We start from the raw sequence: 25,088 nt of genomic DNA on the forward strand, positions 1-25,088 counted from the left end.
ATCTGGTCATATAATGACTTGCCATATGCTACCAAATTGCCCATCTAACACAATGGTTATTCCCCACTCCTTGGATTGGCTATTGGAATGGTTATTCCCCCACTCCTTGGATTGGCTTGCCATAGGGCTTTGAAGGGGAGGAAAATGTAGGGCAGATTAAGAAGACTCTGAATCTGAAACAGATTCAGAAACAGACTCTGAGGACTCTGAAAGATTGAGGAATTTGATGGTTTTTAATATTTTGCTTAATTTTTAAACCATCAAAAAAAGTCCTAAAAGTGGTTTGTTTCATGGCAGAAAATTACAAAAATGTCTGGAACTGAAGCCCCCTCTTAGACCATCATTCTACCCGCATATGGGAAAATCTTCCCCTTGCCTTCATAAAAGGCAAGGGGCCATCTGTCCCAGCCTTTAGATTACCTGGAATGACTTGGCATAGGGCCGAGATGTAGGGCAGGGTAAGAGGAATAGGTATATTTAAATGGAAGTCGATTGGACAAATGGTCGGTTTTTAATTTTTTAAGAAAAAATTTAAGAAACCATCAAAGGAGTCCTATGAGTGGCTTGTTTCATGGCAGAAAATAACAAAGTCCTTTAGGTTTCAGTGAAATGTACTTCCAGCTAAATGTGGTTAGAGTTGCTGCCTGAGGCTGCAATTCTCCACACACTTACCTGGAAGCAATCTTTACTGAATTGGTTAGGATTTGTGGGAAAACATACATAGGATCACACTGCATGGTGGAAAGTCTCCTTTGTTAATCAGCAGGGAGGGGCCCATTTTAAAATCTTGTCCCAGGCCTACTCCTGGTGGCGCAGTGGTAAAACTGCTGCCCTGTAACCAGAAGGTTACAAGTTCGATCCTGACCAGGGGCTCAAGGTTGACTCAGCCTTCCATCCTTCCGAGGTCGGTAAAATGAGTTCCCAGAATGTTGGGGGCAATATGCTAAATCATTGTAAACCGCTTAGAGAGCTCCGGCTATAAAGCGGTATATAAATGTAAGTGCTATTGCTATTGCTATTGCTACTCGAACCTTGCTATGCCCCTGTTAGGACTAAATCCCATTGAATTCAGAGAGGTTTACTTTCAAGTAAATGTGCATAGTATCATGTGTCACATCCCTGATATTTGTGTTTCACAGCCACATGTGCTAAATTGAAACAACAGACCACTCTAGGACACAAGGGAAGTTTTCAGTTGTGGCAGTAAAATGTAGGAATTATTTGCATTCTGTATCAGTGATTAAACATGCATTATTAGCAAGCACTAACTCCTATTCTACTTTCTGGTAACATAATTAGAGTAGGTTCTTTAGGCAGCTAACTTCTTCCAGAGAAGTGTAATATCATACAACTCATTACTGAATGAATGAATTGTCTTTTGGACATTAACCAGCAAAACTTAATACGAAACAGAATACAACTTATTATTACTAATGGAAGTTACATTGTGAGGAGTTCACTGGGCAGAAGGTCTACCATGCATTAGAACATATCGTCATCTTCACTCAAAAATCTTTCCTATATTAAGCTGCAACTCTTGCCATGTAATCAATTGAAAAGTAGCCAAGGACCCATTCCTTTGGCATAGAAATTGTTTTGCTGTTTTTCACCTTAGACAATACATTCAGAAGAGCTTAGATGCTCATTTTCCTCTAGGGATGTGCAAAACGTTTCGGGTACAGAACGATCTGTACCCGAAACAGCCAATTTTGGGTGATTCGGATCCGACCCGAATCACCCCCGAAGAACCCAAAAAAAATCCGGATACGAAACGAATCACCCCTGTTTCGGATCCGGATATTCGGGTGTTTCGGACCTCCATTTTGTGGCCAATAAATGCCTTCTTTTCCCTCTCCATTTTGAGCAATGACGTCTATTCGAAGTTCCCGCATTTTTTTGCCTCCCATTGACTTCAATGCAAAAAGGTCTGATGTGACATCTCCTCGAATTTCTGGTCCCAGGGGCAAAATCGTGGGGTGGGGTGGTAGTGCCTAATGGGTGGAGGCTACCACCCCAATTGCAGAGGGATTGGCTAAAGGGCTGACTTTTGGTGAATTTTTGAAGTTTTAGTGTCTTTGGGGCAGATTGGGGGCATAACATGGGATCTGGGCCAAAAGAGTGGGGTGGGGTGGTAGTGCCTAATGGGTGGGGGCTACCACCCCAATTGCAGAGTGATTGGGCAGAGGGCTGATTTTTGGTGAATTGTTGAAGTTTACGCATCTTTAAGGTTTTCCCCCATTAGGTATAATGGAGGGTGTATCGCTTCACGTCAGGGGGAAAGGGGTGGCCTAGAGAGATGTGGGGTTTGTGGTAGTGCCGGGTAGGGGCAAGGAAGCTACCTGAATTTTTTCAAAGGATTTGCGCAGAGGGCTGATTTTTGGTGAATTGTTGAAGTTTACGCGTCTTTAAGGTTTTTCCTCATAAGGTATAATGGAGCTTTCAGCAGCCCCATAAGTGCACTTGGGGGGTGCTGGGGTGGATTCTATGATAGCAAATGAGATTCTCAATGAGACACCATGAATCCACTCTAACTTGCTATCATAGAATCTACACTCAGAATACCTCAGAAACAACAGAACCCTGTACCCCATGGGTTAGCAACCCATGGGGGTGGTTGGCACCCTATGTTCACTACACCACCACTCGCTCTGGGCTACCCCAGCACCCCCCAAGTGCACTTATGGGGCTGCTGAAAGCTCCATTATACCTTATGAGGAAAAACCTTAAAGACGCGTAAACTTCAACAATTCACCAAAAATCAGCCCTCTGCGCAAATCCTTTGAAAAAATTCAGGTAGCTTCCTTGCCCCTACCCGGCACTACCACAAACCCCACATCTCTCTAGGCCACCCCTTTCCCCCTGACGTGAAGCGATACACCCTCCATTATACCTAATGGGGGAAAACCTTAAAGATGCATAAACTTCAACAATTCACCAAAAATCAGCCCTCTGCCCAATCACTCTGCAATTGGGGTGGTAGCCCCCACCCATTAGGCACTACCACCCCACCCCACTCTTTTGGCCCAGATCCCACGTTATGCCCCCAATCTGCCCCAAAGACACTAAAACTTCAAAAATTCACCGAAAATCAGCCCTCTGCCCAATCCCCCTGAAATTGGGGTGGTAGCCTCCACCCATTGGTCACTACCACCCCACCCCACTCTTTTGGCACCAGGACCCGTTTTTTAATCCGAATTGATTCAGATTCGGATTCGGATTCATTCGGATCCGGATCGAATCAGGGGTGATTCGGATGGGCAATATTCAGATACAAAACAGAACGGGGGTGTTTCGGTTCGGATCCAAATCGAAACACCGAAAATCCGAATTGCACACCCCTATTTTCCTCTACTCCTCCTCGAAAACAGGTAATGGGTGCTGTCAAAATGGACATTACCAACTGTCTATTTATAAATTCCCTGCCCACCAAATAATTGTTGGGAAGAGATAAAGGAGTGTGTATATTTGCAGTGTTTATGTCCCAGTTCTTCCAGAAAATATGGATAGTTCTATGAACAAAGCAACAGTTGCTTACTGATATCTGAATTGGAGCCAGAACTCTCCACGAAAGCCAGATGCTACCTGATGGGAAATTTCTTCTCTACATGTGTGGGGCTGCCCCTGACTGAAATTTATTACTTGTCACAACACCATTTTGCAGTAACTCATTGCTCATCCTGTTTACAAAGGGAAATAATTCATCCATCACCTACTGATTCAACCAACTTTTTTAAAAAGCCTGGTTATGGATTGCTACAAGCCTGTTGGAGTTTCATTTTTGAAGTCCTAACTTCAGAAGAAATATACTTGAACCTTTTAAAAATGAAAGGAATGGTTTGGCTTTTTTGTGGTTTCAGGTATTATATCAGATTATATGTCAGTGTTTTCTAATTTTTAATTTGCAAAGAGGATTACACTGAAACTTCTGCCATACCAGAAATACAGATGTACTTGTAGATACTGAATTTCTCAGCTTTTTAAAGGTAAAACAACCTAAAAAAATTAAACTAGGAATGCGAGTGGAAGCAATCGACTTGTTAAGTGTATAGAACAACCAGAGCTGATGCTGTTAAGGCCTAACAGCACATATCATTATAGAAACCTACTAGAGGCTTCAAAATCCTTCTCCAAGACTGAAACTTATTAAATGTCACCTTAGAGTTTACATTACCGTGAAAAATTGCTGTCCACTTCTTCTTTCATTAAGAGGACTGTTCTATTTATCTTCTGCAAAGTTATTGGTATTCTGGATGGAAAAGAAATAATATGCATTAAACAATGCCCTTTATCTTATCTTTTATTTAAAGAAATCCAAAGTGCAATACAGCTTATAGCTCAACTCTATTCAACCTGGCAGAAGTATATCACATTCATAGTTTGGCCAACTGTGTTAAGGGTGCTATTAAATCCACCAAATTTATCTTTCTGAATGACATTGCAGTAATCGCTGTATGGAAGTGCCTTGCAAGAACTGCATTAGCTCATATTTCATTTTACTTTGTAGAAGACACTTAATGCAATATTATCTAATATTATGTCCATGTTCTGATATCAAATCTTGTGTAATACAGTTGAATTATTTCACAAGGCCATTCCTGCAATGAAATCATTCTTCCTGTTGTTTTACATGAAGTAATTATGGCTATTCATGTGTCAGTTAAAGATGTTTTGTTATATTGCATCATTTTCTTGCAGCATGGTTTAATCAGGATAAGTAAAAAAAATCTGCATAATTGAAACATAGGGATTTCTGCCAGAGTGTATGTGTGTGTGAACCTGAGTTACAGTGCCCTGCTGTAAAGTCATCCATTCAGCAATGAGCATTAACTAAAACAAAAAATGTACCTGTTGCATTGTGTGTGTCAGAGCTTCCCTTGATCCTAAATATATTTATTGGGACATAAATCCCTATGTTCCAGTTACGTAGATTTTTAAATAATCATAGCTAGAATTGCAAATATATAGCTTGTCTACCACAGTCTTTGTGTTTTTATTCCAATTTCAAAGGACCAAGGCATCCTCAGTGGTTGCCTTATGGCTTGCAACCTGTCTAGAGCTTCACCAGAACTCAAAGCTGTGAAGAAGAACTTTCTGTGTAGTACTTTCTGTACAGTATTTTAATTAAATATATCTTTGACATTTTGGGGCTCTGATACAAAGAATCTTGCATGCAGGAGCAGGGTGCATGAATGCTTTTTCAAATAAGGATCTGCACATGTGGAACTGCTGAATAAATGGTTGCTGATGTCATCACACATAACTTTTGGACTGGGTGCAGGGATCCAGCAACAGTCTCTCGCAGTACCTTATTGTGCATGTGGTTTTATGTGCATGGAAGCCTCATTGCCATTGCTTTGCTGAATGGGATGCACATTAAATCACAGAAGATTTGTTAACTGATGCTGTTTCTTTTCAGATCCTACAGAGAAAGTCAAAATTCAAGTACTTTCACAAAAAAATACAATTAAAGAAGGTGATAATGTCACCCTAGAATGTTCAGGAAATGGTAATCCTCCACCTCAAGAGTTTTTGTTTTACATTCCTGTAAGTATTGCTTAGCTGGAAAGACTGATGGGTTTTTCTCTCATGTTATAATATCTTCTATCAAAAAAGAGGCTTTTGTATGAATATCCATAATAATAACTTCTCACAGAGTAACAGGGTAGTGAACTTGCTTTTCTATGAAATCAGGCTAGCAGAAACCCTGTACCATCTAGGGGCAGATATTGTGCTTCCTAGTTTCTTGTGCCCATCACAGGGCATTTGGGAGCAATAAGCATCCAGGGGCAACTTGATCCAGTTCTGAATGGTCACTGCATGAGTCATTTCATGTTTAACAAAGTTTGGGTGCTTTCAAGGGACACTAAAATCAGGCTAGTGCTGGAAGACTAATTTTGTGCTAGAAGACCAGTTTTGTAAGGCATTGCAGAACTAAGCACCAGAAGATCTCAACTTCAACAAAGCCAGTGTTGTAGTCACTAAGTAGTGGGGGGAAAGTGAAACCAAATTGTCTAAAATAATCAGGTGGTAACTGCCTCTGCTCCACTAGAGTAGACCTGCACAACTTCAGTCCGCATGCTGTTGTTGGACTACAGTTCCCATCATTCCCAGTCATGGTGGCCAATAATTAGGGGTCCAACATCTGCAGGAGGGCCAAAGTTGTACAGCCTTACAACAGAGTATCAGAAAGCTAAAATTTCAATACCTTCAAACAATCTAGAATTACTTCATTTACATACCTTGCCTCTCTTCCACTCAAAATTAAAACTCACGGAAGGGTCTTTCTTTCTTTCTTAATCCAAAACAGTTATAAAAGAAATAGAGACAATGTGTCCAAGCACATACAGATCTTTGGTTGAAGCAAATATTTTTTATTTGTAATATGACAGGAAAAAACGCCTTTCTTGGGGGAGGCAAGAGCTTTCATCATGACTGTGTTGGCATTCCTGCACTGAGCAGGGAGTTGGACTTGGAGATGCCCAAGGACCCTCCCAACTATTTCTGTGATTCTTTATAACAAACTCAGAACCCCCAGCTCTGAAGAGAGTAAGTGTGCTTACTCAAAACAGGGAAATAATTACCATATTAGGTAAGAATACTGGCAAGTTTAAGAGTAGTGGCCAACATCCTGACACTGCGCAAAGGAAGCACAGGTTCAGCTGTTGCATTCCTGAGTAATACAACACAGGAACTTGTGAGGGAGGGGTCCCCTCCCCTCCCTGATCTCCCTTTCCCTTTATGCCACCCAAAATATGTCCTTGAGGGTTGCACAGGGTTGCACTCTGCTTCACCACTTGGTGCAGAATGCCTCAGAAGGAAGACTAGCTTGCTGAAACTTGCTGCCTCTCCACCCATTTCATTGCTTGGGAATGGAGCAATTGCACATGTGCTTTCTTGGCTGCACACCTGCAATGTTAGGATGTCAGATGCTGGTTTTAAACTTCTGGTATTCTCTAAAATGGTAATTTTACTTTTAAGATAAAGACCTAAGTGAAGATATATTGTTCCATTATTTGGGGCAAGTAGAAAAGAACAGAAATTACTTACACTTACACGTACACACACACACACACGATTGATTGATTGATTGATTGATTGATTGATTGACTGGAGCAGTGCACTCACTCTGTGTACATCACACATCTGGCTACAGCACATAATGAGATATCTGGGTATGGATACCCACATATTTGTGGAAATAGTTCCTGAAGATGGACATGAAACCCAGGCAGCAAAATTAATTCAAAGATCCTCTTTTTCAGATAAATCTGAGTACTCTTCAAATGAGAAATTCTACCCCTGGAATTCAGCTATGACAATATATGTCCTTGCTCAGTTAGAAGTGTGATGCCTACACTGTGATCATTCTTGACCACAGTAAAGTTGCCATAGAAAATGTAAAGCAAAGGAAATGTGTGTGTTTCCCCCACTGTATTGGTAAACTTTCCATTTCCTTTAAAAGGGTGAACCAGAACCCATAAGGAGCCCAAGTCTTTACGTACTGGCAGATGTAAGGAGAAATGCAACAGGAGAATACAGATGTTCACTGACTGATGAAAGTTTGACAGATTCTACCATAATTACAGTGCACTGTAAGCAATCTTGTTTTATTTTTCTGAGGGGTGGTTGGTGTATTTTGTTTTATAGCAAGTATTATTCATTAATATGTAGTGTGCCATTTGAGCTAGTTGGACAATGTGTCTAGGGCCACTTAATGGCCAGAGAACATATTCCTGATCCTCCAGTCAAGGTTTGGCGGATTCGGGACAAGTAATGAACTCAAGGCATTTTGTCTTCTTTCTCCTCCTCTCTCCAAGTAACTTAATAGAAGATTCCTGGTTTTCTTAAACCACAGTTTGCTATGGCATCCAAACCAGCAAACTGTGGTTTTAGTAATCCTTCCAAATCAGGATTACAAGCCATAGTTTGATCCAGGTTTATAACCCTAGTTCCAAACAATTTCACAAACTGGTTTGCCAGTTCAGAAGTCATAGCTGTGGCTTAAGGAAACTGGGCTGTCTTTGGTTAAATGAACAAGATAAATTAGAAAGGAAGAGCACTCATAGCTTGAGCTCTTAGCTCATTCCTCAATCCTCCAAAGTATGATTTAGAGCAGGGATATCAAACTGTGGCCTTCTAGCTGTTGTTGGCCTTCTACTCTGGGCTCCTTGGAGGAAGAGTGGGACATAAAACGTAAAATAATAATAATATGAGGGCAGGCAAGACAAAAAGAGGGATCAAACAAGTGTATCAAAGAAAAACTAAGACAAAATATGTATAGCAAAAGTCTATGGCCTTCACTCCTTTTGAGAGGAAACTCTGTGGGGGGCTATAAATAAACCAAGGCACTTGAAGCTTGTCCTCCTTTTCTGACTTCTGAAATGGTATGAACAGTTTCTATAGTCAGTATGTATGCAGATATATTATGAATTTTTATCTTCTCAAGGAATAAAAAAAATGAGACTGGTAGTATGAAAAGATAAATCACTAAATAGTGTAACTTCAGAATGCACGACATTTCAGACTTCCTTGAATAGGAGACAATTTAGATTGCTTGTCATGAGAAGTACATTTTCTTTTAGGGTTCTTTGAACTGTTCTGTCAGAAAGTGGTAGAAATAATAGCTGAAGAATTGTTTCTCTCTGCACACATCTTGATTACAAAGACTGTCTGTGATATAATTTGAGAGAAATGACACTTTCCCACTGAGACCAAGATTAACTAGTGCACGACTTAAGAACATAAAGCAAGCCTAATTTATAAGAACAAAGGTCCATTTAGCCCAGCATCCTGTTTCTAACTGTTGCCATTTCTGGAGAGTCCACAAGCAAATCCTAAGGGCCTTTCCCTTATTCAACCTCATCCCCATCCCAGCAATTGATATTCAGAGACCTTATGCCTCTAAACGTGAAGGTACTATATGGCTATCATTACTAACAGGCACCGATAAACATATTCTCCAGCAACTGGCCAATCCCCTTTTAAAACTATCTAAGTCAGTGGCTGTTGCCACATCTTGTTACATTGAATTCCATAAATAAATTATACACTGTGTAAAGAAGTACTTTCTTTTGTCCACCCTGAATCTGCTGCCTATCAACTTTATAGGGTGACCCAAGTTCTAGTGTTATGAGACTTATCTCTGTCTATGTTGGTCACTCCTTCTACTTCAATTGAGTGAACAATGTAGGTAGAGAGAAGGTTTTTCTCCCTCTCTCATCGTACTAGAACTCGGGTTCTGGGATAAACTTCCAACTAGTATAAACTTTCATTTTGTTCATCATTAATCTTTTTCTTTCCTTTCCTAAAATAAAAATTCCAAATGCTTAATTTCCCCCCCCCTCATAATAGAAAATCATTCCAGCTGTCCTTTTCTGCACTCTTCCCAGCTCTACAATATCCTTTTAGAGTTGGGGCAACCAGAACTATGCTCAGGATTACAGATGCATCTGCATCGTAATTTATATAAAAGTATTATGATACTGACAGTGTTATATTCAGTTCTACTCCTGGTGATCCATTTTCACAGAATTATCCAAGAAGACCACAAGACTTATTTTCTAGCTACACACAGCCAGATTCCACAGATCCCATCAGTATATATGTAACCTTCTGAATTGGTATCACTTTGCACCAGTTTACAGTGAATGTGATTAATTTGTTGTATTTTTATACTGCTCAATTCAACAGTCTCTTGGTAGTTTGCCATTTTGATGCCCATTCATCCAGGTTGAAAAGATCCTTTAAGCGCTTGTTATACTACACATCTTTCTGAATAATATGGCGCCATCTACAAACCTGGCTGCTTCACTGACCAATCCAGATTATTTACATATATGTTAAATAGCACAGTCCCAATACATATCCTTGTTGGGTGGTTGGGTAGCCACTGCATGTTTCTCTCCATTATATGAAAAAATTCTGATCTCTTCCTGTTTTATAACAATCTATGAATCCATAATAGTACCTGCTCTCTCATTCTTTGACAGCTAAATTTGCTCAGGAGCCTTTGGTGAGGGACCTTACAAACCCATTTTGCAAGTTCAAGTATATAATGTCTGTCCACTCACTAATATATTCATACTCATAAGAAGGACTTCTCTTGTCCAGAAGCTATATTAGGTGCTATGAAAATAAATAAATGGCACAAGTACTGTATCATCTTTATTTTCTCTGTAAACCAGTTATTTGTATACCACCCAGAGATGAAAGTTTGGGCTGTATACGCATTTGATAAATAATACTTAAATAAAAATAAATTTGTTTCAGAGAGACTGCTAGTATATTATTTGTGCTAAAATTATATTAAATGCATCATGTAACCTGCTTACTATAATACAAAATTCAGTCTGTACCTCCTTTTATGGTACAGTTTGGTTCTGATCTGTTAGCTCTTTGGAAGCTCTTCACACTTTAAATACTAACCTTAACATTTTGCACATTATCTAAACAGTGTTCATAAGTTTATGGATTACATAGGAATGTAGTAACATGCAGGATTCTGAATATTGCATTGCTCCTTTGCATGAATACAACAATAAGGAGATTGATTTAAATCCTCTGCTTTCACTAAATTATAATTTGCCATGTATTACATACAGCATCTAGAAGGTGTGTGTGTTTCTAATGATGAATTAATGCAACAAAATAAGTGTTTTTAACTTTTTAAACTGTGGTGCATAGTTGTCTCATGATTCTGGTTTATCTTCATACAAAATAGAAGGCAAGCTTTTAAAATTATATATATGAAAACCATCGTGCTATAGATTATTTGCTGTAGATGGATTACCAATGAAAAATGTATTTACTCAAATGATTGAAAGTGTGGCATACTAAAGTAAACTTTTTTTTTAATTAAGGAAAAGTTGTGTACCATATATACTACATACTATGAGGCCCATAGATACCTCTCCACAAACAATCTGCAACATTTTTCAGAGCCGTGCATCTACAAAGCAATCTCCTAGACTAAAGTCCATATTCTCACCCCTTTTGGAGGATGAAAATCCATTTCACTGTATGAAAAGAGAAGTGGGGACTCAGCTCTGTCATGGCAAATGTAGAGCACCTGGTACATTACCGTGGTAGTGGTCTGGATTCAAAGATTATTCCATGCAGTGTGTTAGTCTTTCATAAGATGGCCAAGAATTTAATGAGTTTCTGCTTCCTGTAATGTCTGTGACAGGATTCCCTCCTGGATTATCTTTTCTGATCACTCCAGTCTTAGTTTTTATCCTGCTTCAAAGAAATAAAGGTTTGAGGAAACATAGAAAAATAATTACCCGGGGGGGGGGGAGAGATACCTTTCCTTAGCCGCCTTCTCCTACTATTTTGAGCTCAAAGCTCAAAAGAAAAGTTGAGAAAGCAAATTCAGATCTTGCTCAGAATGAAGAAGAAATCTTTGCAGTTTGTCCCTCAGATGAAGGTGTTTAGTCATGGCGATGGGATCTTAGGGGCTTTTGTCTTGTGATATATGGCTTTGGTTTGGGGAAGAAGTGGAACGAAGCAGATTGGTATTTGACAGGCAATTGTATTCCTTGGTAGACTGCTATTGTCTGCTAGGGAGTTTGTATAAGCTTATGGTCTGCTAGGTAAGCATCTGTGGAGGTAGATAAGGGAAGTGTTATTATGGCCTCTGACAGAAAAATTAGGCTGTATCAGTCCTGTACGGGTTGGGTAGTACTAATTTTAAGTAATGGTTACTGCAGCAACATAAAACTTTGCTCACTCACTCTCTTGCACACATGCATGTATTCTCTCTCTCTCTCAGTTGCCTTGTTTACTTTAATTATAATTTTGTTCCTAATGGAGCTGGAAAGTGAAATATGAAATCACTTTCTTGAGGTTATTGAGCTCTGCTACTTTTTGGTGAGATAACTGTATGGATGATCATAAGCTTAAGTATTAAGCTCTTTAATATTGACAAATTTACAGCACTGAATAATTTGGGTCTGCCTGATCATATGTGTCTGTTATCTTTGAAACAACTATATAGTGTCAACACTTATGTGAAGAACCAAAGCAAAATAAATACAGTAAAAGATATTTCATCATCCTTTTACTACTGGCCAGTGCCACTCCATTGGGATGAAAGCCAGTGTGAAGCCAACTTGAATTCACTTTAACTATGACAACCTGATGGTGTTATCTTTGTTCTTGTTATGTGTTATTTAGAACAATTAACAATAAATAGAGCAGCCCACTAAATTCAGCTATCTAATTATATCCAATGATGGTGAGATTTCCTCCCAGATAAAATCTGAAGTTGAGAGAATGCTGGAAACTCTCATTAAGGCAAAGCTGGAAGAGGAGGCAACTGCTTAAAATGTCCTTAACTCGCCCGCATACTTCTAAATGTTTGACAAAACTATCCATCTGTTGTATAGTTATAGTTTGGATTTCTGTGTCAGTACTAACAAAAGCATCAACATTTAATTCATTTATTTTTAAACTTCTTCCTGCATTTTCAAACTTCACTTACTATTTATCTTTTTTATAACATTTTTTAAAAAAATTTAAGAGATCCAGCAAGGAAAATACAGTATTTTGCTTTCTGCTGCCCAATAATTACAGTAGATATGCAAATATTTTTGCTGCCTTATTTGAAAGATTATTTTATATCCTATTGTATAAAAATGCAGTTTTAGCTGGAATTAGCCAACAGCTTTTTCTCAACTATACGTTCTCTAAATGAACCACATTTATGACACATTTTGGTAATGATTACTTCTTATCTGACAGATTTGGATTTGTCACTTACTCCCAGTGGAGAAGTTACTAAGCGCATTGGAGAAGCACTACTTGTAACTTGCACAATCTCTTCCAGCAGAAATGCCACTGTATTCTGGTCAAAGGTAAATTATTAATCCTGCTATTCTTAAATTAAGATCTTCTTTTTTTTTTAACAAGGGGGTGGCGGTTCTCAAACTTTAACATCTAACTTTACAAAGATATCACAGATTTTAATTGTTATAGACAACTACATTTTTGTGATGGCTTCAAAAGCAACCGGAAAGAAGGCGCATGGGTTTGGGTCATAGGAAAGGTAGGATATATACAAATACAATGAATATTTATATACACCTTTACAACAGAAGTTTCCAAAGCAGTTTACATAGATATAAATAAATAAAATGACTGCCTGGCCCCAAAGGGCTCACAATCTAAAAAAGAAACAAAAGACAGACACCAGCAACAGCCACTGGAGGGATGCTATGCTTGGGATGGATAGGACCAGTTGCTCTCCCCCTGATAAATAAAGAGGGTCATGACCTTTAAAAGGTGCCTTTTTGCTCAGTTAGCAGGGGATGTTCTGCTTATAGGGTCATTGTCACTGCAGTAGAAGATAGAATAATGGTTCTCTTTTCAGAATACCCTTAGTTCAGTGGAGCACAGAGCAGCCTGCCACCCTTGGAAGGGAGATGCATGGACACTGCCCCTGTGTGTATTCAAGTTGTGTCCTTACGTCTAGTGCACTCACAGAGCCTCTATGGCTCCTAAGAATTATGTCAAAGCTGCAGCAACACAATTCCCATTAGGCGCAGAGTTGCTGGAGCTCTGGCACAATTTTTACAAGCCATGGAGGCTCTGCAAGCTTGCTAGATCTGAGGGCACTGTTGGAACTCACAAGGACACACTGCACATGCATCCCCCTTCCATGGGTGGCTTACTGTATATAAGCCAGTGGTTTACCACTGGTGGGTGATCAGGAATGGAAAGGTGTAAAGGACATAGAGAGTGTTTGGGCTAGTAGTGGCGAGGATGAGAAATGAGCAAGCCCCAAAAGAGGATGATATGATAGCTATGCAAGGACAAAATACATGTGCCTCTCATCAAGACTGAAGGGCATACCCATGAACAGTTTGGCACAGGTCCCTTTAAAACACTCTTTTCTTGGTTCAAAATATTTTGAGGGGTTATATGCCACACTTTACATATATGCATCCTTGATTTTCTAATTTGAGGATCGCTGCCTGAGGTCTAAAGTGAGACTTTGGCTGTGAACCCTGGATAGCTGAGCAATCCGTGAAGCCTTAGCCACAGAACTCACTCTGAGTCAAACCATGCAAGTCTCTGACCATGCATATTTGTAGTTCCCTCCATTTTCAAACAGTTTTGTTGAGCGGGGGGGGGGTCGTGACCCAGATTGAAGCCGGATCCAGGGTAATGGGTGTAAGCCTTTCCCTGTACTATTTTCCCACAAAAAATTGCCCACAAACTGTTTGTCTCAGGCACCTGGGTCAAATAACTTCAGGAGGTCAGTTTTTGTTAGGGCAAACATAAAACAGTGCAGGGAGACAGGGTTAAACCCTCTTTCACGTCAGTATAAGACTGGCCCTTCCCCTACAACTTGTATTTTCAAAAAGAGACATGAAAACATGGAATGACTACACTGATACATTCATTGCCATTTAATTTGACCTCCATAGCTATATAGACAGTCCTCAGGCCCTTGCAGTATGCATTTGGCTGTCGCAGATGTGAGTATAGGATATTGAACACCTTAAGCAGCCTTGCACACATCTTTCCCCAGCCATTACTATTTATTATTTATTTGATTTCTATACCGCCCTTCCAAAAATGGCTCAGGGTGGTTTACACAGAGAAATAATAAATAAATAAATAAGATGAATCCCTGTCCCCAAAGGGCTCACAATCTAAAAAGAAACATAAGATAGACACTAGCAACAGTTACTGGAGGTACTGTGCTGGGGGTGGATAGGGCCAGTTGCTCTCCCTCTGCTAAATAAAGAGAATCACCACGTTAAAAGGTGCCTCTTTGCCAGGTTAGAGGGAAAGCACTTATTTAAGAACAGCCCTGCTGAATCAGGCCCAAGGCCTATGTAGACCAGCATCCTGTTTCACAGAATCAGATGCCTCTTAGACTGAAATGCTCTATCTCTTGCTGTTGCTCTCCTGCAACTGGTATTTAGAGGCATTGTACCTCTCAGGCTGGAGGTGCCCTATAGACAACAGACTAGTAGCCATTGATAGACCTGTCCTCCATAAAATTTTCTAAGCCCCTTTTAAAGCCATCCAAGCTGGTGGCTATCACCACATCCCATGGCAGAGCATTCCATAGATTAATTATGCACTGTGTGAAAAAAATACTTGCTTTTGCTGGTCCTAAATTTCCTGACCTTCAGTTTAATGAGATAACCTCTGGTTCTAGTGCTGTGAGAGAGGGAGAAAAAATTATCTCTGTCCACCCTCTCTACTCTATGCATAATTTTATACACTTCTATCATGTCTCCCCATAGTTGCCTCTTTTCCAAACAAAAGAGCCCCAGATGCCATAGCCTTACCTCATAAGGAAGGTGCTCCAGGCCTCTGGTCATCTTGGTTGCCCTCTTCTGCACCTTTTCCAGTCCTACAATATGCTTCTTATGATACAGTGACCAGAACTGTGTACAGTACTCCAAATGTGGCTGCACCATAATTTGTATAAGGGCATCATAATACTAGCATTCTGATTTTCAGTCCCTTTCTTATGATCCATATCATGGAATTTGCCTTTTTCACAGATGCAACGCACTGAGTCGACACTTTCAACAAGCTGTTCACTATGACCCCAAAATCTCTCTCCTGGTCAGTAACTGACAGCTCAGATCTTATCAGCATATATGTGAAGTTGGGTTTTTTGTCCCAATACGCATCACTTTATACATACTTACATTAAACCGCATATGACAATTTGTTGCCCACTCACCCAGTTTGAAGAGATTCTTTTGGAGCTCCACACAATTGCTTTTGGATTTCATTACCCTAAATAGTTTAGTGCCACTTTGCTGCTTACCCCCAACTTCTAGATCATTTATGAACACATTAAAGAGCACTGGTCCCAGTACAAATCCCTGGAAGACCCCAGTACAAGTTATGAACAAGTTAAAGAGCACTGGCCTGAGTAAAAATCCCTGGGGGACCCAATTCTTACTTTCTGCCCTCCATTGTAAAAACTATCCATTTATTCCTGCCCTTTGTTTCTTGCCCATCAACCAGTTACCAATCCACACATGAACTTGTCCCCTTATCCCATGACTGCTAAGTTTACTCAAGAGCCTTTGGTGGTGAATTTGTCAAAAGGTTTTTGGAAGGCCAAGTATACTATTTCAACCAGATCATTATCCACATGCCTACTGACATTATCAAAGAACTCCAGAAGCTAAGTGAGGCAAGACTTGTCCTTACAGAAGCCATTCTGATTTTCTTCAGCAAGGCCTGTTCGTCTATTTGTTTAACAATTTTGTCCTTAAGTATGCCTTCCATGAATTTACCCAGCACAGAAGTTAAGCTAACAAGCCTGGAATTTCCTGGATCCCCCGGATCCTTTTTTGAAAATCTGAGTTACATTAGCTACTTTCCAGTCCTCTGGTACAGAGCCTGATTGTAGGGAGAACTTACATATTTTTGCTAGGAGATCAGCAAATTCACATCTGGGTTCCTTCAGAACTCTTGAGTGGATGCTGTCTAGCCCAGGCAATTTGTTAATTTTTCAAGACTTCCCTCTTCACCTCAAATTGGCCCAATAATTCAGCCTCCAGGCCTGAAAAACTGTTCTGGAGAGCGTATATGGTCAGTATTCTGTGCTGTGAAGATGGATGCAAACAATTCATTCAGCTTCTCTGCAGTCTCATTATCCTTCTTAGCAATCCCTTTCACATCGTCATCATCTAAGGGTCCAACGGCCTCCCTGGTGGGCTTTCTGCTTCTGATATATTTAAGAAGTTTTTACTATTCCCCTTGACACTTCTACCTATATGATCTTCAAATTCTCTTTTTGCATCCCTTGTTGTCTCCTTGAATTTCTTTTGCCAGAGTTTATGTTCCTTCCTGTTCTCTTCATTTGGGCAGGACTTCCATTTTCTGAAGGAAGTCTTCTTCTTCCCTTTTATAGCTTCACTGACTCTACTTGTTAGCCATGCTGGCGTCTCCTGAACTTGGTGGTGGCTTTCCTCCTTCTTGGTTTACAAAGAGGAGGAGTATACATGTTTCTTGGTATACATATTTCTTAATGCAACTTATTAATTGCAATATTAGAAAAATCTTGACAAGCAGCAGGGCGGGTGAATTGCTAGACCTAGGGGCTCTTTCACCTCATACAGGAGAAAGAAGGAGCCATTTTAATGGAGATGGTTGTGTTTCTGCCATAACAGAAATATTATATGCTGCTGCACTAAGGCTGTGTGCTGGATGTGCCTACAGTATTGAAGCAAAGTTGTAGGCCATGATATTTTATGTGAATATTCTGGTCATTTATCCCAATCCTGATCACTTATTTACTGATGTAATGATGCACAAAATCAAGATTTACCATTTTAACTAAGCAATAAAAGCTCAGTGGTAGGGGATATTTTTATTTTATTTTATTTTATTTTATTTTATTTTATTGGATTGCAAGGAAGGGAATCTAGGTAATCAAAATTGTGGTAATCATTTTAATTGTCAACTACAGTTTTATCGGAGAATCAAAAATCAAGATCTTTTGCTAGCACTTTGGTTGTTACACTGGAGTTGGTTGCACTGAAGTACAGTTTTTTAAAACTCTTTAGATTATTTAAAGATGGTACATGTGCTCAGTTTACATGTTAAACTTGCTACTCTTTTCAGGACAATACCAGAATGCGGACAAGTCCATCTTTTTCAAGTTTACAGTACCAGGATGCAGGAAACTACATCTGTGAAACTACTTTACAGGAGGTTGAAGGACTGAAGAAAAGGCAAACACTTACATTGATAGTAGAAGGTAATGATGATGCTGTTACCAGCCTAAAATACTGCTGAGCGTAATTTATATATTACTTCTTAACTTCAAAATTGCTTTTAAGAAAGAGGTTCAGGTGGACCTCATAACATGCGGTTCTGACAATCGCGGTTCTGCCTATCCACAGCTGGGCAATGGAAACCCTATCTTGGTATATGATATTTTAAAAGGGTGTTAAAAAGTGTATCCACAGTTCCTAGGTGGCCGGAAATGACCTCCAAGGTCATTTTGCTTAGCAAAATGGCAGAGCCATTTTGTAGCTCTTTCGGGGGGGGGGCGACTTTCCCCATGATTTTTTGTGGGAAATTGGGGCTTTTTGTATTGCTGAACAGTTGGAGACCTGCAGAGCATGGCACTTTCTCTTATGTCATCCATTTTAGCCAGTTTTTTAAGCCTACAGGAACCTACCCACCCCCCTGATTCCCACTGCCTTAGCATCTCATTATCGGCGGTTTCACTATCCACATCTTCAGTTGAGAACGGAACCTTTCATGGAAAATAAGGTCCATCTGTAATTTCCTCCCACCTAAGCCTCTTATATTCAGAAAGAGCGTAAAAATCTGTATGTTTGGCAATTCTTTATGGGAATTGCTTTAATTTGTAGTATTCTACAAATTTTTAAAAATATTTTAAAGTTTTAAAGTTTTAATTCATGGCTGATTTTAAATTGTGAAATTGTTTTAAGTTTTTGTATATATTTTAACTTGTTTTATACTATTGTTAACTGCCCAGAGATGAAAGTTTGGGGTGGTGTACAAATGTAATAAATAAATAATACTAATAATAATAATTCTCATATGGTTTTATTTTATTTATTGGCATTTCTTATTTTAGGTATTAGTGTTTAATGAATTGCTTATATATTTGTGTTTTATAATATTTTGATTTATACTTTTGTTTACAGTATTTATGGATTTATAATTCTATCAGTTGTTACCCTTTTTTTAAAAAGGAAAACCTCAAATCAAAATGTCAAAGAAAACCAGCACAGATGGAAGCTTTAAACTGATATCCTGTAATGTGGAGGGGTTTCCCAAACCAGCCGTACAGTGGATTAGCAGTGGAAGCATCATAAATAAAGCAAGTAATTTTCTTTTTATTTCTGTATATTTCATATCAGTTGCAGTAAAATAGAAAACAAATCACACAAAAGCCAATCTAAGCTTTTTTCTTCTCTCTGAACAATATTAGTTAAACATTACCCATTGTCCATTGTCTTCCTCAACTTTATGAAGCCATAATAATTATTATTATTATTATTATTATTATTATTATTATTATTATTAATTAATAATGGCTAACTTGATGTGTTACTTAATACTGCATATGTTTGCTCAGACATAAGCCTACTCTATATATAAGCGGTGAAGGCCCGAGAGCTTAGCTTAGCCAACAGGGATAGCAAACAAGGCACTGGAGTTTTGTATGGAGTTTAGTGGGGAAGTGTGCGGGGGAGCCTAAAACAAGTCCCACTGATCACAAGAAGCCCAGTGGAAAGAGAAGGTAAGTACTACCCCCGCCTTCATTTTCTTGAGAAAGGCAGTTTGAACAGTTAAACAGCTGACCAATACAGCTAAGACCTCACTTTCTAATATACAATCCCTAAATACTGTAAACAGCTAACAAAACCAGTTATGAAGATAGAAAGCCTGCAGGAGAGGGAGCATTTGCCAGTGTATTGCACAGAGTGTTGTTGCATGTGTGTGACTGTTTTCTCCATGGGCAGAAGTCATGGGTGTGTGTCTGGTACAAGGAGCTCCTAGCTCTCAGGGAACAAGTTAATTCCCTCAAGACAAAGGTTGTGGATCTGGAGAAGCTCAGAGAGACAGACAAGACCTTCAAAGACATGGTAGAGACATCCTACTCCAAGGCTGATAGCTCCTCTGCTGTCAGGGAGAATGAAGGTGCAGGGAAGGAGGACATCAGTCTGAGGAAGATGGAAATGCTTTGTAAGAAGAGACCCCTTCTGTGGATGATGAGACCATATCCTCGTGAACAGGGGATACTCCTCTGGGGGATGGGGATATCCAACCTTGTAGTGGGTGATTCAGTCATTAGAAGTATAGAGAGATGGGTCTGTGACCCACATGTTGACCTCATGGTGACTTGCCTGCCTCATAGACATCACATGCTGCCTATATAGGCTGTTAGGCAGTGCTGGGGAGGAGCTAGCTGTTGTGGTGCATTTCAGCACCAACAATGTGGGGAAATGTTGGGAGGTCCTGGAAGCCGAATTTAGGCTGCTTGGTAGCATTTGAAGTCCAGGCCCCCCAAGGCAGCATTCTCAGAAATGCTACCTGTTCCACATGCAGGTTCAGCGAGACAGGCAGAGCTGAGAGGTTTCAATATGTGGAAGAGACATTGGTGCTGGGAGGAGGGGTTTAGATTTGTAAGGGACTGGGATACTTTTGGGGGCAAGCAAAGCCTGTACAGAAGGGACGGACTGCACTTGAACCAAGTTGGAACCAGACTGCTGGTGCTTGAAATCAAAAAGGTTGCAGAGTAACTTTTAAAATGATGCCTGGGGAATAGCTGACAGGAGCTGGGCAATATGCCATCCCTTAAGTTGCGATGGTATAAAAGATTCAGATAAAACAGAAGGGGACAGAGTAGAACCACATAAAGAGCAGACAGAAGGCTGTGCTAGCTGGTCAAAGAGCCAAAATAAAGATAGCATACACCAGGTAAGAGATTCAACATATAAGTCTTATATGCCAATGCCAATGCCAGAAGCCTCTGAGCCAAGATGGGCGAGCTGGAGTCCTTGGTTGCTAACAATGAAATAGATATAGTGGGTATAACAGAAACATGGTGGAACAGTGAGAACCCGTGAGACACTGTTATCCCTGGATATAAACTCTATAGAAAGAACAAGGAGGGGAGCCTTGGAGGTGGACTATCACTGTATGTTAAAGAAGTAATAGAATCTAACAAGCACGAAAACCTAGATGGACCAGAGTCCTTCACAGAAACTCTGTGGGCGACAATACAAGACTTTAAAGGAAATATGCTACTGGAGACATGCTATCGCCCTCCGGATCAAAACACTGACAGTGACTGGGAGTTACAGAAGGAAATCAGGGAGGTGTTAAGGCGAGGCAGGGCAGTAATAATGGGTGTCTTCAATTACCCACACATAGACTGGGTAAATTCACAGTCAGGTAAATGTCTAGATACGCAGAATGACTTTTCCCTAGAACAGTTGCTCATGGAACAAACCAGAGAAAAGGTGACTTAATCCTGAATGGCACCCAGTAGGGGTGTGCAAGCCAGCTCAGGGTCATACCAAACCACCCCGTTTGGTCCAGCCCTGGACTGAAACCCCCCCCCCCCGACTGTTGGGGGGGATTCATGAACTTAAGAAAAAAATAACTTGAGGCAGCAGGGGGGTCTGCAGAGGTCCCCCTTCCCCCCACCAGCCTCTGTTATCACCCCCTCCAGCTGCCTGAACTTCTGCCTGTTCGGGCCTCTGTAGTTCGGTGCGGTGGTCACTTTGGACATGCGCAAATGTCTTCTGCGACGCCCTGGGTCATGCCAGGCCTCATGCAGGCCATTTGTGCATGTGTGGCAGCGTCCAAAATGGCCGCTGTGCCAAACTATGGAGGCCAAAACGGGCCGAAGAACTGGCCGAATGACAATGGAGACTGGCAGGGGGAGGGGACCCTATGCAGACACACACACTCGCTGCCTCGAGGACCTTCCCCGAAGGGGATAAGGTTAAAAAAAGTATTATTATTTTTTAAAAGGTCCGCGCACACACACACACCAAACCGGGGGGTGTTTGAGGGGGTGCCGGACCGAACTGGTTCAGTCAGGTTCAAGTCTAGTCCAGACTCGAACCAAACCAGGCCAGTCCATTCTGTGCACATCCCTAGCACCCAGGACCTGGTGTGTGATGACAGTGTCATTGGCCCTTTAGGAAACAGTGACCATAATTCAATCAAATTGAGCATACATGCGGGGGGAGAATCACGAAGGAAGTCTAACACAGAAGAGGAAACTTCTCCAAAAGGAGGAATTTGATGAAAAGAAAACTGAAAGGGAAATCAGGATAGTCACTTTGCTCCAGAATTCATGGAGTTTACTTAAAACCATAATTCTAGAATTCCAGTTCTTCTTTTTCCTCAAAAAGGAGGAAAGGTACCAATAAGACTGGGAGGATGCCAACATGGCTAACAGGTAATGTCAAGGAAGCTGTAAAGGGGAAGAAGACTTCCTTGAAACATTGGAAGGCCTGCCCAAATGAAGAGAATAGAAAGGAACACAAACTCTGGCAAAAGAAATGCAAGGTGACAATAAGCGAGGTGAAAAGAGAGTTTGAGGAACATTTAGCTCAAAGCATCTAGGGGAATGACAAAAAAAATTAAATTAATCAGAAGCAGGAAACCTGCCAGGGAGGCAGTTGGATCATTACACAATGAGGGAGTGATAAGGATTATTAAGGAGGATATGGAGGTTGCAGAGAACCTAAATAAGTTCTTTGCATCTGTCTTCATGGCAGAGGATTCTGAGCATACATCTGTTCCGGAACAAGGCTTTTCAGAGACGGAGGACCGGATCTCATGACCCGGAGACCTGGTTTTGGGAAGTGAGCGGGAAGAGTGGGCTAAGCCCGCTCTCCCCGCTCACGAGCAGGGAGGGAGTCCTGGGCAGCCAGATCGGCCGCCCACATGATGGCTGGCTCCAAGACGGAGCCAGCAGGGGCTGGGGAGCTCGGGGGCGGCGTGGCCCCCGGAAGCCCCAGTATGCCGTGCATGAGCGCGCAGGGCATATTGAGGAGACCCCCGAGCCAGGAGGCTGCTTTTAAGCCTCCCGGCCGGGGGTATACTCACAAGTAGCCGTGGCGCGGAGCCGTGCTGCAGCTACTCACGAGCTGATAGCCCGGGTTTGCGGAGTGCTCACTCCGCAAACCCGGGCTAAGGGGTGGGCTATAGGAGCGGGTTAGCCGCTCCAAAACCACCGGGCTCGGCTGCGAGCCCGGTGGTTCTTATGGTCACAAAAATCAGGCTAAGATTTTCCTAGCCCAATTTTTGTGATCGTAAGAATAGCCCCGGAGGCTAAAGAACTGAGACAGATAGAAATGACAAGTGGAGATTACCTAAATTGTCTGGAAAACTTAAAAACTAGCAAATCGCCAGAGCCAGACAGCATCCATCTAAGAGTCCTCAAAAAACTCAAATGTGAAATTGCCAACCTCCTTGCAAAAATATATAACTTATCTCTACAATCAGGCTGTGTACGATAGGACTGGAAAGTAGCCAATGTAACACAGATTTTCAAAAAGGGATCCAGGGGCATTCCGGGAAATTACAGGCCGGTTAGCTCAATGTCTGTTCTAGGCAAACAGTAGCCATGGGATAAGGGGACAAGTAAATGTGTGGATTGATAACTCATTGAAGGACAGGAAACAGAGTGTAGGTATAAATGGAGAGTTTTCAAAATGGAGGAAAGTAAAAAGTGGGTTCCCCAAGGGATCTGTACTGGGACCGGTACTTTTTAAGTTATACATAAATGATCTAAAAGTAGCAGTAAGCAGCGAGGTGGCCAAATTTGCAGATGATACCAAACTCTTTTAGGTAGTAAAATCCAAAACAGATTGTGAAGAGCTCCAAAAGGATCTCTCCAAACTGGGTGAATGGGCAATGGAATGACAAATGTGGTTCAATGTTGGCAAGTGTAAAGTGATACACTTTGGCACAAAAAAACACAACTTCAAGTATATGTTGATGGGATCTGAGCTGTCGGTGACTGACCAGGAGAGGGACCTTGGAGACATGGTGGACAGCTCGTTGAAAGTGTTGAATCAATGTGCGGCAGCTGTGCAAAAGGCCAATTCCATGCTAGCAATCATTAGGAATGGGATTGAAAATAAAACGGCTAATATTATGCCCTTATACAAAATTATGGTGCGGCCACACTTGTAGTACTGCGTACAATTCTGGTCACCACAGAAGAGGGTAACCAAGATGATCAAGGGCCTAGAGCACGTTCCTTATGAGGCAAGGCTACAACACCTGGGGCCTTTTAGTTTAGAAAAAAGACAACTGCAGGGAGACATGCTAGGGGTCTATAAAATCATGCATGGTGTGGAGAAAGTGGATAGAGAGAAATTATTCTCCCTCTCACATAACACTAGAACCAGAGGTCATCCCATGAAAATTGCTAGGAATTTTAGGACCAACAAATGGAAGTACTTATTCACACAACACATCATCAACTTGTGGAATTCTTTGCCACAAGATGAGACAGCCAGCAGCCTGGATGTCTTTAGGAGGGGTTTAGATAACTTCATGGAGGAGATGTCTATCAACAGCTACTAGTCGGAGGGCTATAGGCGACCTCCAGCCTCAGAGGCAGGATGCTTCTGAGTACCAGTTGCAGGAGAGCAACAGCAGGAGCAGGGGATAAGCAAGTGAGCAAATGGGGAGGGCAAAGTGTGCGAATGGTGGGGAGGGGCGAGCAAGTGAGCAGAGCAGTGAGGAGAGGATGAGTGAGTGAGTGAGCAAGCGGTAGGGAGGAGGCAAGTGAGTGAGTAAGCAGGGAGGGAGGGAGCAAGTGGCAGGAAGAGGGTTAGCGAGTGAGTGGCAGGGAGGGGGCGAGTGAATGAGCGAGCGGCAGGGAGGCAGCAAGTGATGGGGAGGGAACAAGTGAGTTATCGGCTGAGGGTGGGTGGATGACACTCAGTGTCACTGAGCAATAAAGCAGGGGCTCTGGGGGACAAAAGAGCAACAAAGTCCTAGCGTACAGATGCTTTGTGTGGGTTCAGCTAGTTAGTGTTAGTATAATTATGTACTGCTGTTTTAAGGTCATTTACCCTCACTCTCCGAACCTATTGCATTAACACAAATCATACATCCAGTGTATACCTACTTGCATAAGTGCATAACACCAATATCAACACCCTGCACAAACAAAATTATAGTGTGAGAGTGTGCCAGTTTTCCCACAAGACAGCCATTGCAATGCATATAACTCTAAGAAAATCTTCCAGATTTCCTGTAAAAGATAATCACTTCCTTTCTTAAAATATATATAGGCTGTTCTCATGAGCAGCTGAAACTGGGCTAAGGGAGCCCAGCACAGTTTCAGCTGCTCATGTGCAGCAACGAGAGCTTAGCGGCTCCCAGCGGCCAGCCTGCCTAATTGCCCTCCCTTAAGTGAGGTTAGCGGAGCAAGCACTCTGCTAACCCTGGTTGTTTTGGTCATGTGTTGGTGTGGCTTTGTGCCTCAGCAACTCACGGGTAGAGCCCCCAACCAGGAAGCTACAACAAGCCTCTTGGCATCAGGGGGCTCACCAGATTGCCCCATGCATTTGTGCATGGCATGC

General features: G+C 41.3%; 1 protein-coding gene across 7 annotated transcripts in view; it reads left to right on the forward strand.

Moving 5' to 3' along the window:
• Positions 1–25,088, forward strand: part of ALCAM (activated leukocyte cell adhesion molecule) — a 254,083-nt gene that overhangs the window by 166,960 nt on the left and 62,035 nt on the right. For all 7 annotated transcript variants that reach the window (XM_053307300.1, XM_053307294.1, XM_053307295.1 and 4 more), the window contains exons 7-11: positions 5,417–5,544; positions 7,463–7,592; positions 12,742–12,854; positions 17,608–17,743; positions 18,714–18,845. In XM_053307300.1, the coding sequence (XP_053163275.1) occupies positions 5,417–5,544; positions 7,463–7,592; positions 12,742–12,854; positions 17,608–17,743; positions 18,714–18,845 (639 nt within the window). The remainder of the gene's footprint in view (positions 1–5,416; positions 5,545–7,462; positions 7,593–12,741; positions 12,855–17,607; positions 17,744–18,713; positions 18,846–25,088) is intronic.

This window comes from Hemicordylus capensis, chromosome 3 (genome assembly GCF_027244095.1).
Source record: "Hemicordylus capensis ecotype Gifberg chromosome 3, rHemCap1.1.pri, whole genome shotgun sequence".
In the NCBI taxonomy this organism is placed as follows: Eukaryota; Metazoa; Chordata; class Lepidosauria; order Squamata; family Cordylidae; genus Hemicordylus; species Hemicordylus capensis.